This window comes from Kryptolebias marmoratus, linkage group LG15 (genome assembly GCF_001649575.2).
Source record: "Kryptolebias marmoratus isolate JLee-2015 linkage group LG15, ASM164957v2, whole genome shotgun sequence".
Classification (NCBI taxonomy): domain Eukaryota; kingdom Metazoa; phylum Chordata; class Actinopteri; order Cyprinodontiformes; family Rivulidae; genus Kryptolebias; species Kryptolebias marmoratus.
This window is the reverse complement of record NC_051444.1, coordinates 8443255-8460776: the sequence shown is the minus strand read 5'-3', so window position 1 is coordinate 8460776 and position 17522 is coordinate 8443255. Positions and strand designations below refer to the sequence as shown.

General features: G+C 38.9%; 1 protein-coding gene across 1 annotated transcript; it reads left to right on the top strand.

Moving 5' to 3' along the window:
• Window positions 1-2853: 2853 nt before the first annotated feature.
• Window positions 2854-17153, top strand: crispld2 (cysteine-rich secretory protein LCCL domain containing 2). Its single transcript, XM_017441220.3, has 15 exons — window positions 2854-3008; window positions 4740-5075; window positions 6095-6213; window positions 8803-8935; window positions 9724-9839; window positions 10172-10272; window positions 11263-11439; window positions 11521-11581; window positions 11670-11736; window positions 11917-12047; window positions 12563-12606; window positions 12730-12802; window positions 12989-13064; window positions 14183-14313; window positions 16642-17153. Exons 2-15 carry the CDS (start codon window positions 4806-4808, stop codon window positions 16691-16693), a joined length of 1551 nt encoding a protein of 516 aa, XP_017296709.1. The 5' UTR covers window positions 2854-3008; window positions 4740-4805; the 3' UTR covers window positions 16694-17153.
• Window positions 17154-17522: the final 369 nt, after the last annotated feature.

Here is a 17522-nt window from a genome sequence, read left to right as displayed (position 1 = left end):
ATTTGGATATAATTAATAAATGCTTTTAGAGCGATTATTATGGAGGCAGGTTCAAATGAACAGAATTGCTATTTCAGCTTTTTACTTGTTCTGCATGGATCTAAGTGGTGTCGTCGGTATTGTTTGGTCAAATGAAGGCACTCAAAAGTCATCCCTTCCTCAGTCTGTCCATTGTCATCTCAGGTCTGGTTGTGGAGGCATCAGGTCAAGGACGGACATTATGCCTCTCCTCAGCGATACTCTCTAGTTTCTCTTTGGGGATCCCAAGATATTCCTTGCCAAAAAGAATATATAGTATTTCAAGCAAGTTGATGGATCACTCAGTCCAGGTCTTGCTCTGTCCTGCCATAGCTTGTGACCACAACACCAAGATGCTTCAACTCTTCTGTATGTGGCAGGCACGAGTCTGGAGGAAGCATCCTCCTTTTTTTTCTGGTTGAGAGCTGTGACCTCAGATTTAAAGGAGCTGACTCTCATCTTGGCTGCAAACTGTCCCAGTGCTCACTGAGGGTCATAGGGTGGAAAGCTCCCAACAAAACCACGTCACCTGCAGAAATCAGAGATGACACCCTGAGGTTCCCAAACCAGATGCCTTTCTCTCCCTGAGCTGCCTTAGGATCGGAGACGGGGAACAGCCCTGGAGGAGTCCAGTCCCCACTGGGAACAAGCTCAAATTTGGGACAGGAATGTGGACAAAGCTCTTGTTTTGGTTAAACAGAAATAGGATAATCCACAAAAGTTACCAAAGCACCTCACACTTCTACAGCACTTCTCACAAAACACTTGGAGGAACAAAGTTGTAAGCCTATGGACCAGACAGAGAAACTCCCATGACCTCCTCAGCATCTCTGCAAGAGTAAAGATCTGAGTCAAGAAATGCTCTGTAAAGAACAGTAACCTTTGGCACATACTGCTTCATGGAGGTTTTATAGCAATCCAGTTAACATTTGGTTCCTTACGTCAAAGTGTACTTTGGTTGGTCTCCAGGCTTTTTAGATGCCATATCTGCTTGATCTTTCAAGGATGGCTCCTAAAACTGTCACATTTTGCAACTAACAGAAACACAGAAGAAGAAAAAAAATCCCTTTTAAAAGGCTGTTTTTGTGTGAAATATTGAATAATATAAAATGAGAGAACAAAATAAATACATTGTAGGTGATTTAACCTTATATTTGTACCTGGAAGCAAAATATTGCCTTTATTTCTAAGTTACTTTTCTTAGTTTATAAATGCTCTCAGTATTTTGAGTGCAAAATGTAAATCTGACCCCTCACTTGTGATGGATGGGATGCAGGTTCCAGGAAACCAGTTTGTTCTCCCTCAATAATTCAAAAACAAGGAAGAAGTTGCTCTAAGATGATTGAAAAACTGGATCCTGTTGATGTTACATAACTGTTATGGAAGATCAATTATATAACTGATTAACAATCTGATCAAAATGGTTCTGTTTTTGATCAGTTATCAAATGCTTATGAGAACTTTGCAGGATTTTGCCACGTTAATGGGTTTACCATCTATCAGCTTGTGACAACAGCTTCAGCAAACTCAAACCGTCAGCGTTTGATTTAATGTTTGCATTATTTTCATGTAATAAATGATTTTGTGCCTGCTTCACATGTTGAGTTACTGCAGGAAATGTGTGCAGTGATCTGATGTTGCAAGTAAATAAAAGGCCATGAACCGGATAAAAAAAATATATTTTTCCAAAAGAGATGGATTAGATCTCTCAAAGAAAGACCGTCTTATTGAATAAAGACTATTTCTGATGACAAACTGTCACACACAAGGAAGCAAAGTGTGGTTAGAATGACTTTTAGGAAAAGACCAGGGCCAAACCAGAAGCTCCATCACCTATCTTTGTCTCTACAAATCATCACTGCACTTTAGCATTTCTGCATAATATTTAAGGACAGCTGAGGCATTGTGAGCTAACCTTTCAGTATTTTTACTCTGAGTTCAGAGCCCACAATGGCAGAAGCTTCATGGGAAAAAAATAAATCAGTTTGCTGGTTTTTATCCTGTCTGGTCATGCTATTGTAAATATCTGAGTTGGTTAAAAAAAGACATGAACGCATGGAGAAAAATGTAAACTATTTGGGTCACAAGACAGCTCTGCAGAATATTCTGGGTCACGCCCCCCCCTCGTTATGCTCTGCCCGCCTAATGAAGAGCTCTTTTGTGAACTGGAAATTTAAATGGACCTGGTTAATTTTTGGTTCCTGTAGAAAAGCTGCCTTTTCCTATAGCTATCCATCAGCTGTGTCAGAGGGAAAAGATTTTTAAAAACTGAATAAAGTTGAATGTCACGTCCATGAATAATGAAATCCAGTCAATGAAATGATTTTTCATTTAGACTAATCGTACTACAGATCACCTTTCCACTTCAGTTCATTGGATTGGAGCTCAGGCTCCTTTCTGGATTTTATTTATATTGGTTTTAAGAATTATACACAGAAGCCAAATCATAAAGCTTCTTACATTAACTAATGTAAACACAGACCTATAGGACATTTGTAACGGATATTTTAATCATAAAGCAAATGTCATCGTTTTCTGAAGATTGCCTATAAAAAGTTGAATCATCTTCTGCGCTGTTTGAGGTCTCTGCTTCCTTTGAGACATTATTTTAAAGATACAAAACTCCAGTGATGGCGATCAAGCTGCCTGTTACTGATTGGTTTGTTTGACAGCATGATGATTTACATCTCTTTTTTTTAAGTTTCCTTCTGACATCAGTTTGCGTACAGCGTGCTGTGTGCCAAGAACAGGGAGGCTGGCGAAGGGAGAGACAGTCATTTTTTTCTCCCCTCTGCTCATCAGGGGTCTCCTTCTCAAGCTATATAAGGCTCTGAGCGTTACTCAGGAATCACACAGCTCGTGTGTGTCTCAGGAACATCGCCAAAAAGCAGCAGCAGCTCCTCTAATAAGGAAATAAAGCAGGTCTCCAGCGCACATTGGAAACTCCACTGAAATACCCAAGCAGTTGAATACTTACTGAGGAAGAAAAGGTGAGATATTGAGCACATTTAACTTTAAACCAATTTTTACTTTTTGATGTTTATCAGCAATCATGCCAGTTGATGTATTTACTTCATGAACTTAGAATATTTTATCTGACTGTAATTCTAGCTGATAATTAGGCACCCTTAATCATTATTTCTCCAAGTGGAAAAAAAGTAGGTGAGAAACTGCAGTTGTACCCCAACAGAAAATATTATTTCAGCTATTGAGTGTTCAAGTGTTTGCTTTTAAATGATGTGGAAGCCTCATTATATCAAAAGACATGGATTTTTTTATTGTGAAAATAAAAACAAAAATTAAAGGTGATCAGTCTTTTTTAAAAATGAGCCTAAAGATCTAAATGTAACGATTGTTCAAACAGCTTTTTATTGAGAATAAGTTGTTTGTATTCAGCCCTGAGGTGAGGACAGGTAAATAAGCCCCTCTTTGGATCAGACAGCAGTCAGTAGTGTGACAGAAGACCCAACAAGGAAGTGTAGACAGGTCTTCCCCTCAGTCTGTCACTCTGGTATAAAATGTATGAGAGCCATGCGAAGAGCTCAGACGGAGGAGCTGGTGGAGGGTGAGTGGGAAGACATGGCAGAGGGAGAGGAGAAGGGTGTGGTGCCTAGAGCCTGGCACGGCGTGTTGACACAGAGCCGTGCCAGACCTCAAGCTGCCTTTACAGCCAAAAGGAAAGGGGTGAAAGGATCCAAGCACAGGAGCAACCAGTTGAAGTTAGACCTTGGTTTATCTATTTATTTTTGTTCATCTCTGATCTCACTGAACTGCTCCTCTTTCTATATGAAACTGTGCTTTGAGTTTTAGACCACCTTGTTGCTCGCAGGAGAGAAGTCTGATACGGAATCAGATGTTGCTTCTGAAAGGGATGTGTTAGGAGTGAAATGTTGAGGCTTTACAAGGAGTTTCATTCAGGCATTATAATAATGATATTAATAAAATGCTTGTCAATGCATCATCACTCATACTGTGTTAAAAATGGCTGAAACAGAAAACAAAACAAACAAAAAAAGTAAAAGCTTTGTGAAAGTACTTACCAAGCAGCCTTAAAGGTAAAAATAAAACATAAAAAAGTTATCCTGAACTATATCAAATGATGCAGTTTGAAGGAGTTTACTCCAGTAGTTTTCCAAATATATTAATATGCAATTCTGAAATGTGGGTCCTCACTTTTTGTAAACAAAGCACTTGGCTGAGTCTGCTGAAAACCATTGTGGAAGCTTGAGTCACGTTATTGACCTACATTAGGCTGGCCTTAGTCAGCTATATTTAAATATTAGTTATATTTTCCAGAAGAATGTGTAAAATACACCCTGTTGTCAAGGTTTTTTTCCAGTTATATTGCTAAAACAAACCCTAGCTGGATATTTTTCTTAACAAATATGAGTATAAATATGTACCAAAACATGAGAACTGTTGGACTCCTCGATTCCAACGGGCTCATCGATAGACCTCGTCATCGTTAACCATATACTGCTTCAGATTACTTTGTCTCATAGAAGACCAAATCAGTGTTGGTAAAAATTTAAGGCAGCAAAAGGAAGAGAAAGAAGAATTATGATATTATCGATTAATGGTCAATTAATGAAGGTTTTGCTGACTAAGATTGTTTCTGCGTCGCTGGAAGCGTCCCTGACGAAGGTTTTGCCTGTCTGCACACATTTTTTAAATACTTGTTTCCTTTTGGTAAAGTCTCATTAAAGATTTCCTCTCTTCAGGTTGTTTGGCCTCTGAGCAGTCTACTGTTGTCTGAAGGAACAGCCCAGACAGCCCAAGGTGTCAAAATGACCCACTCTGCTGCAGCTTGGCTCCTCATCCCCTCTCTCCTCCTGCTCTGTGTCACGGACACGTTTTCCCTCTTCCTGCCCGACTCCAAGGAACTGAGGGAGCTGCTGAGCCGCTACGAGCAGGAAACGGACCAGAACGGTGTGAGCAGCACAGCCGGAAACAGGACCCGGCGGGCCATTCTCTGGTCTGACCGCGAAGAGATCCTGCAGCTGCACAACAAGCTGAGAGGCAGTGTTTACCCCACAGCCTCAAACATGGAGTACATGGTGAGATGTGTTACATGAACCCAGCTTTTCTTTTAAACATGTAAAGATCAAAAGTATTCTGTGTCAGCACTAACGAACAATGAAACAAGGCCTGTAATTAGTGTGTCTAAAGTTTTATTCTGCCCAGAAAAGTCAAGGTGGTATAAAAACAATCTTCTCAGCTGGAAACATGCAGTCATGAAAGCTGACCTGCTGCCAGCCTGCTGTGCCAGTCCTTTACAGGCAACGTAAGAATGCTGACTCTGTCCTACCTGCAAACAGCTCGGCTCTGGAGAACACAGGAGAGTGAGGGGGGAAGGAAGGGGCCGATGGGAAAATTAGAGGCCTGTGTGGAACATTTCTGGCTGGAGGAGGGTGAGGGATTATTGTTGATACACACAGAAGATCCCTCACGACCTGTTCCATGAAGTTAAGAGAATCAGCAGCAGCCTGTGTGTCTTTGGGCTGTGGTTACAGAGCGGAGGAAAGTCTCTGTGGATTCACTGCTCTCTCATATTCCAGAGAACAGGTCGAGTGTGTGTTAGCGTTAGTAAAAGGGTGTTTGGGGTTACAGCGGTGTCTGTGTGTGCATGTTTTAATGACCACCAAAAGGCTGGAAATTTACTGAGGGGATGTACTTCAAGGGGCCACGCTGTACGAAGTCTTCTCTGCTTTTTTTTTTTTTTTTTCACTCTCCCCTTCACCATGTCCTCTCTGCTTTCCTTCCCTCTTTTCACATTGTTGTTTCAAAGAATCCCACTTAGGAAATGTGGATATTTCAGCTGTGATTGCTGGAGATTTGTAGTGGACCAGAGCCAGATGCCAGCAGTCCAGCTTGAATATTATCACTGAAGCCTAATGTGCGCAGAGCTCTGTTTCAGCTTATTAGGAAGGAAGGAAATGTAGGGGGAGAGGCCTTGAAGAGGTTGAGGTTAATAATTTACTGAGTCAGAACTTTCTGTGGATTCTACTGAATCACTGCAAAGTTTTTGCGTATATGCAGTAAATTGTGACACATGTGTTACCTTGTGTGTGTGCAGGTTTGGGACGATGAGTTGGAGCGTTCTGCCACTCACTGGGCAGAGGTGTGTCAGTGGGACCACGGGCCTCAGGACCTGCTTATGTCGATTGGACAAAACCTGGCAGTTCACTGGGGCAGGTGAGACTAAATTACATTCCCAGACATATTAGATATGTAATGTGTAAATTTAAATTATTATACTGATAATTCAAAACCAATGGCTATAATATTACCTAAAGGCTAATTCCCCAATCCCTTTTTAATTAGATTGGAGATATTTATGGGTAAATAGTTCCTTTCATTTTTGTTTAATCATCCATCCATTCGTTTTCTTTACCCACTTCTCCTTTTTGGGTCGTGGGGAGCTGGTGCCTGTCTCCAGCAGTCACTGTGTGGGAGACAGGCAGGACAGGTCTCCAGTCCATCACAGGGCCACATCAAGACAGACAACCATTTTAACTTTCACTCACACCTAGGGACAATTTAGAGTTACCAAATAACCTAATGTGTGTTTTTGGTCTGTTGGATAAAACCGGATTACCCAGGGTAAACCCACGCATGCACAGGGAGAACATGTAAACTCCACCCAGAAAAGCCTCAGGCTTGGAGGTGATCCTGTGACCTTCTTGCTGGGAGGGGACAGCTCTTACACTTAATCGGTCTCTCTCAATTAAATATGAAGTAAACTTATTATTTTAAAAGATTCAGGGTCAGTTTCTTGTTTCAAGTTGTCACAAGTCCTAAGTGAAGGAAATGTTGGTTTATTGGTGAGTTTTTCTACCAATTTGCTCCAGATGTGATTGTGAAAAAAGGGGCGGATTTTGTGTTGGAAATAATAATGATGAAGTCTGACTGTTTCTGAGTTTTGCTCATATTTTTACTGAAAAAATGTCATGTCCGGAATTATTCATGCACTTCTCAATAATCAGCAGAAAAACCCGTTCTTTGTCGTTCCAGCAACAAAATCAGTTCTTGTAAATACCGTCATACTTTTGAGTGTTTCCACTGGGATTTTGGACCTGTCCTCTATTTGCAATGACTTCCCTTTCTTGAGCCTGAAATTTATTTATTTTTTTACAGTTACTCAGATTTTTTAGTTCTATCTCCAGATTTTTGATTGAATTCAGATATTGATTTTTGTCATAATGCTCCAAGTTGTTGATAATGTTTTTTATTAACTTTTTCTTGACCACATTTACAATTTAGACCAAGAGGAAGTTTTTTTTCTGCTGTTTGAAGTTAATTTCCAGAAAGTTGTGACTCTTTTCTCTTGCATCATGGCGTGGGAGCGCTCGACTCTGCCAACACTTCCTCATTTCGTACCCTTTTTAGGACCACCTCAGCTCAGTTCCCAAATAAGATGCAATAACACAAAAATAATGGATCAATGACTTGTCATAAAAAAATATATTTTTTTCCAATAAAACAATTTTTCTGCAAGTACACCAAAGCCTAAACTCACTAGTACTTTTGTTCTCTGAAGATTTGAATAATTTCCAAATTCATACGTGCAGTTTAAAGATATTTGAGCATGTACTGAAAAAAATCATAAAACATGAATACCCTGCAAATCTAAAAATGGCAATTTATTAGTTTATGCTGCAACTTCAAACAAAACAGTGATGATGAGCAGATGATCCTGCCTGCTGTTAAATGGAAAATACCAGCAGCTAAAGAACAAAGAAAAGAAAATCGACTTGGATACTACCATAAAGTGAAAAAAAAACTGCATTAATGATATTCTCTTTCGTATTATGCTGTTTATTTTGACCAGATTGCCTGATCCATCTATTAAGTAGCAACACCAAAGCATTAAACTACCAGCCTTATAGAAAGGCTTTGCAAGTATTTACTTTTTTCCTTCCTTTTTAGTTAAATGTAGCCAAAAATAAAAATCTTTAAACTTAGTCAGATTAACTATAATGGCCTGTTGTGTTATTATTTGCACTGTTGTTATGTCCTGCACATAAAGACAACATTAGGATTCTCTTGCAAACCGTCAGCTAGAGAAACTTTTAGATCATGACGATGAGCTGGAGTGATCGACTAAAGTGATCCTGATAAATTATACCGTGAATGATTACAAGATCTTAGAGTCCATTCCCAAATCTCCTTCAGAACTTGTAGAGAGAAGTAAAGACCAGCATGATGACATGGGAGTATGTCCCCGAGTGGACAGACACAGCTGGCTTCTATATTCAGCGACATCTGGCTTTTGCAGCAGGTGCCTTTCCAGGAATCTGCTCCCATTCTTCCAACCACCTTTCCATCTTTGTACTCTCCCCTTTTTCAAAGTCCCTTTGCCAGAAAACCCTGATGTTGAGTCATTTTTTTTCCCCCCACTCTCCTTCTCCTTTCCATTTATTAGCTCAGCATTTTCAATACCGTAAAGAGATGTTTATAGTAGGAGTTCAAATTGATTTATTGGGCTATGAAGCCATGTTTAGATTTGAATCATTTTTAAAAAAAAAACTTGATTTAATTTCCCTTGTTATGTGGGAACAGCCTGCAGTTCTTTGCGCCAGGTCAAATTTGAACTCATCGTTTGAGCACTGAAGAGAGGGGGAAGAGAAGGAGATTCATGCAGCGTTTCTCAAGTCTAGCCAAAGCACCTGGCAGCTCCCTCAGATATTTCCCTCCCACACTTGGTAGCTGGATGGCCTATGACTGAGCCTACTGTTTGTCTGTTTGTGTTTGTCTGTGTGTGTGAATGCATTGGTCCTGCAGATACCGCTCACCTGCCTTCCATGTCCAGGCCTGGTATGATGAAGTAAAAGATTACACCTATCCCTACGCTCACGAGTGCAACCCTTGGTGCCCAGAACGCTGCTCTGGGCCTATGTGTACCCATTATACCCAGGTAGGACAATTGAGTGATGGACCTTCTTGTGCAATGTATATAGTGTTTTAATAAAGTTGACTTTGTTCTTACCTGCTAGAAGATTTGCCTGGAGCAAAATACAGAAATGAAAAGAAAAAGTGTGGATAAGAAATACGTAGGAGAGCTGACATTCTTTTCCCTAAGACTTTGCTTTGTAGCTGCTGGAATAATTTTATAAAAACATCCACTCTCCACTCTTTGCCCACTTTGAAACCCGATCACTTTCATCTGCTAGTCAGGCACACCAGACATCCTGTACTGCTTGACCTAGAGTCCTTTGAAGATACTGACAGGGGGGCAGTGCCAAATATGAGCATCCTCCACTTGTGCCTGTCTTATATGTCTTTGATATATCTGCAATTTCAGCAGTCACACTTCATTGCAACCTTTGCTGGATTTACCAGGACATGTTAGTCTATGTGCTGACTCAGTATCTCCAGAGGCCCATAAGCATCCAAGGAAAAAGATGAACATTCCTGAGGAGGGAGAGCACATGTTTGGGAGGAAGATGTGGGGAGGTTTTTCAAATATGCTGCATTGTATTTCCCATCAAACGCCACATAATTTGTCTGTAACTCTACTGCAGCAACTGTTTCCTCCCACTTCCCCAGTTTGTGACCAAAGCAAAGGCTTGTTTCTTTAGAGTTAAGCTATAAGGTTAGAATGTTAGCACACAATTTTTGCAGTTTACTTTTCAGTGTATATTTTATTTAGAAACTCCATGTGCCAACTAAGTTTGGCCATTTATTTACTTTTCCTCCTTGCAGCTGGTCTGGGCAACCACCAACCGAGTGGGCTGTGCTGTCCACGTGTGTCCAGCGATGAACGTGTGGGGAGAAATCTGGGAGAACGCTGTTTACCTTGTGTGCAACTATTCCCCAAAGTAAGATCAATATTCTCCTAAAATCAACCATTCATCAACAGCCCCAGTCCTACTCTGCCTTCTTATAAGTCTCACATAGTTGTACTGCAAGTATGTCACATTAGTTATTTTAGACATTTTGACACATTGTTGCCATTAAAATGACCCATAATTAAGGATAAACATTAATAATAAAGCATGAAGCACAAGGGGAAGAATGAAAAGTATTTTAATTATTTTGTTGATCTAAAAACTTTTCAGAATGTTGAGTAAAGGCTGTAATTACAAGGCAATGATCTATATTGATTTGTTTTACATTTAGTCAAGCTGTGAATTGTTTACAATGCGTGCAGGGGAAACTGGATTGGAGAGGCCCCATATCAACATGGTCGACCCTGTTCCCAGTGTCCTCCCAGCTATGGAGGAGGATGTAGAAACAACTTGTGCTACAAAGGTGAGACAACTTATTAGAGTTTAATTCATTAGTGTTTAAGTGGCCAAATTATTATTTTTTGTTCATGTACTTCAGTTTGTAATATTGCTTTTGTGCACATTAAAGATTTGCCAAGTTACAAAGCACAACGTCCACACCAAAGGAGGCTAAAGTGTATCTTCTCCGTCATTGAGTGCCTAGAAGTTGTACTTTATTGCTTGATTTCCTTATTTTTATTTTTCAAGACTTTTTCAACTGCCTTCTTCAGTTTTGATGGGTAATTTTTAAGCTTGTAAGCTGTTGGAGGTCACAAGCTGTTCTTTCACAAAACACATTCAAGCCAGGTCTGATTTACTGTACGAAAGGGCCAAGGTGGCATGGAGGGTTGAAGTCAACCTACCTCTGTTTTGCCTCTGAGCCACCAAAGAAAGTAGCGACAGAGCTGAAATGCTTGATATATGTAGGGGTAACCTAGCATCATGGTGTGATTTAGTGATGATAAATAGTCTGTTCAAGTTGCTGGCCACAGGATTTGGAATAGGAGATGTTTGACACGCATGTTATGCAAAGTGCTCCACATCAGCAGTGCTGAGTTTACACTCTACTGATTCTCCCTGATTCTGTGATGCCAGCTTCACTGTGTAAGTTCACATAGACATCAGACATGGCCGGCTTAATTGGTACATTTATGAAAGCTCAGAGGCAATTTCAAGAAGGGCTTCACTTTGTGCCATATTGCAAAACACTTTTGTGAAAAGATCTAACAACTCTCCAAAGCCATGTTCACATATCAGTTGTGCTCACTGACTTAAATGTGTTCCTGTGAAGCCGCTGGTTTTATTTGTGTTTGTTCACACTTCCATCTATGAACTTGACAATGAAGCTTCACAAAACCACATCAGGCATGGTGATTTGAATAAAAGATTCAAGCATTTAACTCGTTACAGTAAACCTTTCTCATTAAATCTGTAAATACAGCAATATGAACTCTACTTGTTTGTTCACTTCCAGACTCTCAGCGCTCAGAGACTGAGGACATGAACGAGGTGGAAAAGCCTCAGGTACCACTGCCACCTCGTACCACCTCCAGACCAGCTCCCAAAACTCCCAGAAAACCTGTGCACTCCTCTTCGAGACCTGCCACTCCCAGGACATCGCCTGGAAAGACTCCAAGCAACCCCTATCTCGGTAGTCACAGGAACACTCAAAAATGATTTAAAGCTTTTTATATTTTGCCCTTCTTATTAATTTAGCGCGTTGTCCTTGCAGTTCACAACATTAAGTGTGAGACTAGACTGCGAGATAAGTGCAAAGGGGCAACCTGCAACAGGTAAGGCTGTTTGGTGTAAAATCTTGAATTATTTGTTCATTTAGCACATATTTCCTCTCTACTATTAACTGACTTTCTTCCTCTGTAGACACAGATGTCCTGCAAATTGTTTGAATAAGAAAGCAAAAGTTTGGGGAAGTGGTATTTATGATACGGTGAGTCTATCCAACAGAAAAACAAAGATTTTGCATCATTATCCTACAAACCTTTTTTTGAAAATAAGCTCTTAGGATTTGCCATGTTTTAGATGACTGATAATCTACACCAGCATCTTCTATCATGCAGGAACTTACAAGATTATTGGATACTTAGTTTTTAATATCTTTTTCTTACAGCAATCAAGCATTTGCCGAGCTGCTATCCATGCTGGGATTATTGACAACAATGGAGGGCTGGTTGAAGTCAAAAGGACAGACAGGACCCCATTCTTTGTCAGATCCACAAAAAACGGCATTGAGTCTTTGAGGTAGATATAATTTGGGCTGACTTATGTCTTTGCTAGGCAGTAGATACAATCAGTCTCCAGTCAGAGCTGATTTATTGGTAAAACCATCACCACACTGCACACAAAATGCATTATTTCAAGAGAAATACATTTGAAGTGAAATTAAAATCTAACATTTTGCATGTTCTTGATTTGAATCTAGATTTACAGTGATCAAAAAGACATATCTATGTTGACTTATATTGATCAAAGTGACAGCTGTACAATAAAAGATGGTGACAGAGGCAGAGCAGGAGCAGTGGGCAGGAAAATCCCTTTTTTACTTAACAATGTTGAAATAGTTGATCCATTGCATCAGGATGATACTCACTTCCTAACATCTTTATCCTAACAGCAAACAGAACACATGTATATGCCAAACTTTTTGATTAAAATCTCATTTATTGAGGCAGAGGTGAGGAAACTGCTGCTGTGGTTTTAATGGTTTGTAGTTTTCTGCAGAAAACTGATTTCTGAACACCTCTGTGTCTTCACAGTAAATATAAACCTGGAAACTCCTTTGTGTTGGCCAAAGTAGAAGGTAAGAAAGTCTCTACCCTTTATTTGGAGGGGCTCTCAGCTATTTTTTTATTCATTTTTACATATTCAGGCAACAGATTCTGGGCCGGTGTTTTACGTGTTTTCTTTTCTGTTTGTGTGACAGAATATACTGCTGACTGTTACACCACAGTTGCTGAAATCTGCCCATTCAAAAGACCGTCTTCACACTGTCCAAGGTGCCTTTACTCATTCAGCCATGTTTTTTCCAAAAGTACCAAATATACATCTTTTAGTCTTTAAAAAAATGGTATCCTCCAATGCATGTAATTACCTTTTACTTCCTAATGCTAAGTAAGGAGCCCATAAGCATCAACTAATAAAAATAATAATAACAATAATGATATTGTTGCTTTTTTTTGTAGAATTTTCTGTCCACCCAGCTGTAACTCTCAGCCTTCATATTGGTCTCCTGTATTTGGGAACAACGTCTATGAAGATGTGAGTATTTATAATACAAACATTTACAAAATATATGACATTGAAAGAAAGCCCCCCAGGATTTATTTTTTTCATGCTCATGTTTTCATTTAGTCCTAAAAAAATCTGAATTATTTAATGTTCTGTAAAATTACAAGACATTTAGATGTCAAATTGTGTCTGGGGTGACCAAGTCATCAGAAAAATGTACAGGATGTGTTTCAAATACAATACAGGAGTTTAGTTTGACATTAAGGTAAGTTTAACACACTAAAAATGTGAAAAAAATACTTATATTAGGTAAATAAATCAAAAGACAATAACTCACTTCTGTAAATAAAAAGAACAGGAGAAAAGGATCAACAAATGCAGTAGCAGCCCACCGCTTAAAACTCTGCCTCTCTTAACTTTACAGGCAAAAGCAGCACTATTGTATGTGTTGATGAATGGATTTTCTCTGCAGCAGAAACATCTCCAGTGTGTGTTCTTTAGAACATCCAGCTGATCAGCAGCTCAACACTTACATATTAGAATTTACATAAATAACAAAACTCACAGCAGTCAAATCTTATTATATTTTACTCTTGCAGCTTATTTGTAAAAAGCAGCAAATCTGCACAATCACACAAGGTCATGTTGAGTTTAGTGGAGTTGTACCTTGGATCAAACTGCCACTTGATCATGTCCATATGGGCAGAAATCACTGCGCCAAAGAGACCCTAAAGAAGGCCCACTGATTCAGAACAAAAGTGCCAAGGAATGATTTACAGTCTTAGACACCCACATTTATTTCTCCAGTGAAGCAGAGGCTAAATGTTGGTCCAACATGAGACATAAAACGTCTGGTTAGAACTGCTGGGGGAGTGTACAGTGTGATCCATGTTTGGTTTGGAAAATGAACGATGCTGTTCTGTTGATAAGAGCTTATGGTTTGTTATTTTGGAGCCAGATTTCTGGCGCAGACTCTCCTCTGTTTGAGTGTCTGTCGGTGTGTATGTGTGCGTTGAAAAATGTACGTCTCTGTGTCAGTGAAACGTGTTATATTCTGTGTTTGATAGTAAGATAGTTGTAACAATGTCATGTACTGGAAAAAAGTCGTTGTTAAACCTGTAAACATTGTCCACTTTTTGTCTTTACAGAGCTCCAGCATTTGTAAAGCAGCCATCCATGCAGGAGTAGTTAAAACAGACGGTGGTTTTGTTGATGTTCTGCCACTGGAAAGGAGAAAAAGCTACACTGGAGTTCTGAGAAATGACATCCAATCTGAAAGGTATCCTCCCTGTACAGTATTTGTGTTTCCCCATCTTATTGAAGTTATTTACTAAAACCTATTACTCACCTATAAATTATGTAAAAGTCCATCGATCAGGCACCATGTTGAAGAGTTGCGAGTTATGCATGTTATGAATTCCAGACACGGATAATTTTAGGCTGCGTTTGGCTCTCTGCGGACTCACTGCTTGTACTAAGCTGTGTTTAAATATAAAAACTTGCATGTCCAAACAAGGCGTGTGACAACACCCAGGCACCCATGTGTTTGGCAGCTGTAGAACTGTCAGTCGTTAGCTGTGAAAACAACGAGGGAATGTTTTGCACCCAAAACAAGTTGGTGCAAAAGGAATGGGCCTTAAAGTTTAAAGTCATTCATTCCAGACTGACCCACAAATTCCTTTCTTTCAAAATAAAAGAGGGAAAAAGTGGGTATAGAAAATTGAAGCACACAAAAAAAATTTGACATGCAGAAATTCAAACAATGAAGGTTTTTTTTGGCATTAATTTGAAAATAGCTCAAATCAGACAAGTATATTTGACGGGAATGTAAAATCAAGCAAAGAAAGCAACTTCTATTCATTATTTAGCATCTTAATTTATGTTTACTGTAACACTGTGTAATGGGGTCTCTGTGCACACCATGTTTCACAAACCCCTCTCATGTCTGTGGCTGGGTACGGTGGGTGAACTAAGCTCAGGCAAAGAAACACTTGTGGCCAGTCTTGTTGGCATATGGGAGTGTAAGAGTAATGGTGTGGTTTGGTGTGTGAATGGGCCACACACGGGATCTTTGCTTACTTTACCCATGCATTTCAATTGTGTGTGCAAAGTGCTGAATGGCTAATGGCAATTCAAGTCTAATGCTAGGAAACTTAATGCACAGCAGTGAAGGCTTTACTCAGGGCATTGGGAGAGGAGGTCAGTAAGTGGCTGAAGGAGACTTGGCTCTTTGTGCCAACATCATGCCACTGTGGGCAGCTTGGATTGCCTTTTGTTGCTGAGGATATAATCACAGCCTATCTCATTACTCCAGGATGGAAATGCTGTCAGTCAATTTGTCAGCTTTCCTACACGAACAATTATCTGTGATAGGATACCGATCGTACTGGCCTGTCACGATTATTGATCATGCCGCTGCTTCAAGGTCTGTCCGCTAACGAACTAATTAAAATCATTAAGCCAAGCACATGTGGTAACTCAGAAAGGCAGACCCAGAAATACTGCAGCAGTGAGTCATTCTGCAACCATATTCCAAAAATATTGACTCTTTAGATGAGCTTCTTTTGATTCATTTAGCTGTTGGGTGTATTAGAAATAATGAGGAAAAAGTGATCATTTTTTCTAACCTAAAACACTTTGAGACAGGAAACACATTAAGGAAGCCTTCATCAGTCTTTTAAAGCAACAACAACCAGTCATTTAGACATTGATCATGTTTGTATTGATGTTCTTCACAGCTTTATTCAGATGTGTTTGTTAGAGTGATGAAAAGAGACACTCTGACTGTATGATATTAGGTATTTGTGAACCGTATAGCAACTAAAGTATATCTCTAAAGTCATTTATTCACTGAATTGTCATATTAGTTATATTATTGCCATTAATTGCCATTACAGCTCAGATTAGTGCTGCAACAAAGACTGATGGTTGTTTAAAACATAATTGTGGTTCTAACATGCAGAAATATCATTTCTCCAATGAGAGAAATTTATTGAACAGTCTTTAATATTACTTGAGTTGGTTAATTTAATCTTGATTAAGACGTCTGATCCTTCCGTTGCAAGAAAACCACTCTACCACTGAGCTCCAGCTGTTCCACTAAAGGTTCTGTCTTTTGTACTTGTTAAAAAAATAAAGTAAATAAATACATAAAACTTGTAAAACAAATAGATCTGCACAAAGAGACAAAAGAGTTTTTGTGGGCTGACAGGAGACACGAGCTTCTTTACGTAAGTCAGAGATTAGACATTAAAGGCTTTGTACTTTAAAAGAAAGATTTTAAATTCTATTAAAATTTTTACAAGGAAGCAATGTCTGGGTTAAATTCAAAGTAATAAGATCACTCTAGATGTGTGGAAATTTTAGTTCAGTTTTGGGGAGGAAGTGAATAGAGCCATGGATCCAAAAAAGTCCACTGGGAAGCTTTCAGACATGAAACCTTCATGTACTGCAGTTTCCACTAGAATAATGGAAAACTCTGCATGTCGCTCTCCAAAATTCATGAAAGTGTTACACTTATTTAGTGGAATTTCCTTTCAGTATACATTCTAGATTGTGGTTGCTTCTTCTTTGGTGGAAATAAGATGTTTTTTGTGTCTATTTTCAGCAAAAGCAACACAGAAGGAGGCTCCTTCCGACTCTTTGCTGTGAAGATGTGATCAGACTGAAGACCAAAGATCAACAGAGTCCCTTCAGCTGGTGCTGAGAAGACGGTGGACACAGGTTGGACATCATTCTGTAGCTAATTGTTTGACTCTGTCTCTGTAGTCTTAGAATACTGACGGACACTTTGCCCTTTTAGTTTTTGAATAATAGTCTCCTTTGTTATCATCCAATCATTTAATATTTGGATAAACCCCTTTTTTTAAACTTCTCTTTCCATAGGCATACATTATCTGTAAATACAGGATGGTTTTGTAAATTCTGATGAATTGAACAGGTGGTGCTGGAAGCTCTTAGTTAGAAATAATAATGTTTACAATAATGTTTCTATTTCCAATATATGTTGTTTTTTTATACACAAGAATGTATACTGATCATACTGTATTTAATCGTTTTGTACAGAACATATAATATTCTGTTTGTTTCAATAGTAATTACAATATATTAATATTTTTATATTTTAGGAAAAAAACATTTTTTTGCTCACCTGTTTTTTTTTTTTTTACATTAGTCGCTTTCTGCTGTTAAACATTTAGCCTAAAAGTTCCCAAACGTTCAGCTTTTGAGCAACAAAACAACAGAGGCTGAGACTTCTGACTCTCAAAATGATTAAAGTGTGAAAATTTTCTAATAAACCAATTGAAACGACAACACAAGCCATATTAGTTTTTGGACCTACAGGTGCTGGTCATAAAATTAGAATATCATGAAAAAGTAGATTGATTTCAGTAATTCCATTTAAAAAGTGAAACTTGTATATTATATTCATACATTACATACAAACTCATATATTTCAAATGTTTATTTCGTTTAATTTTGATGATT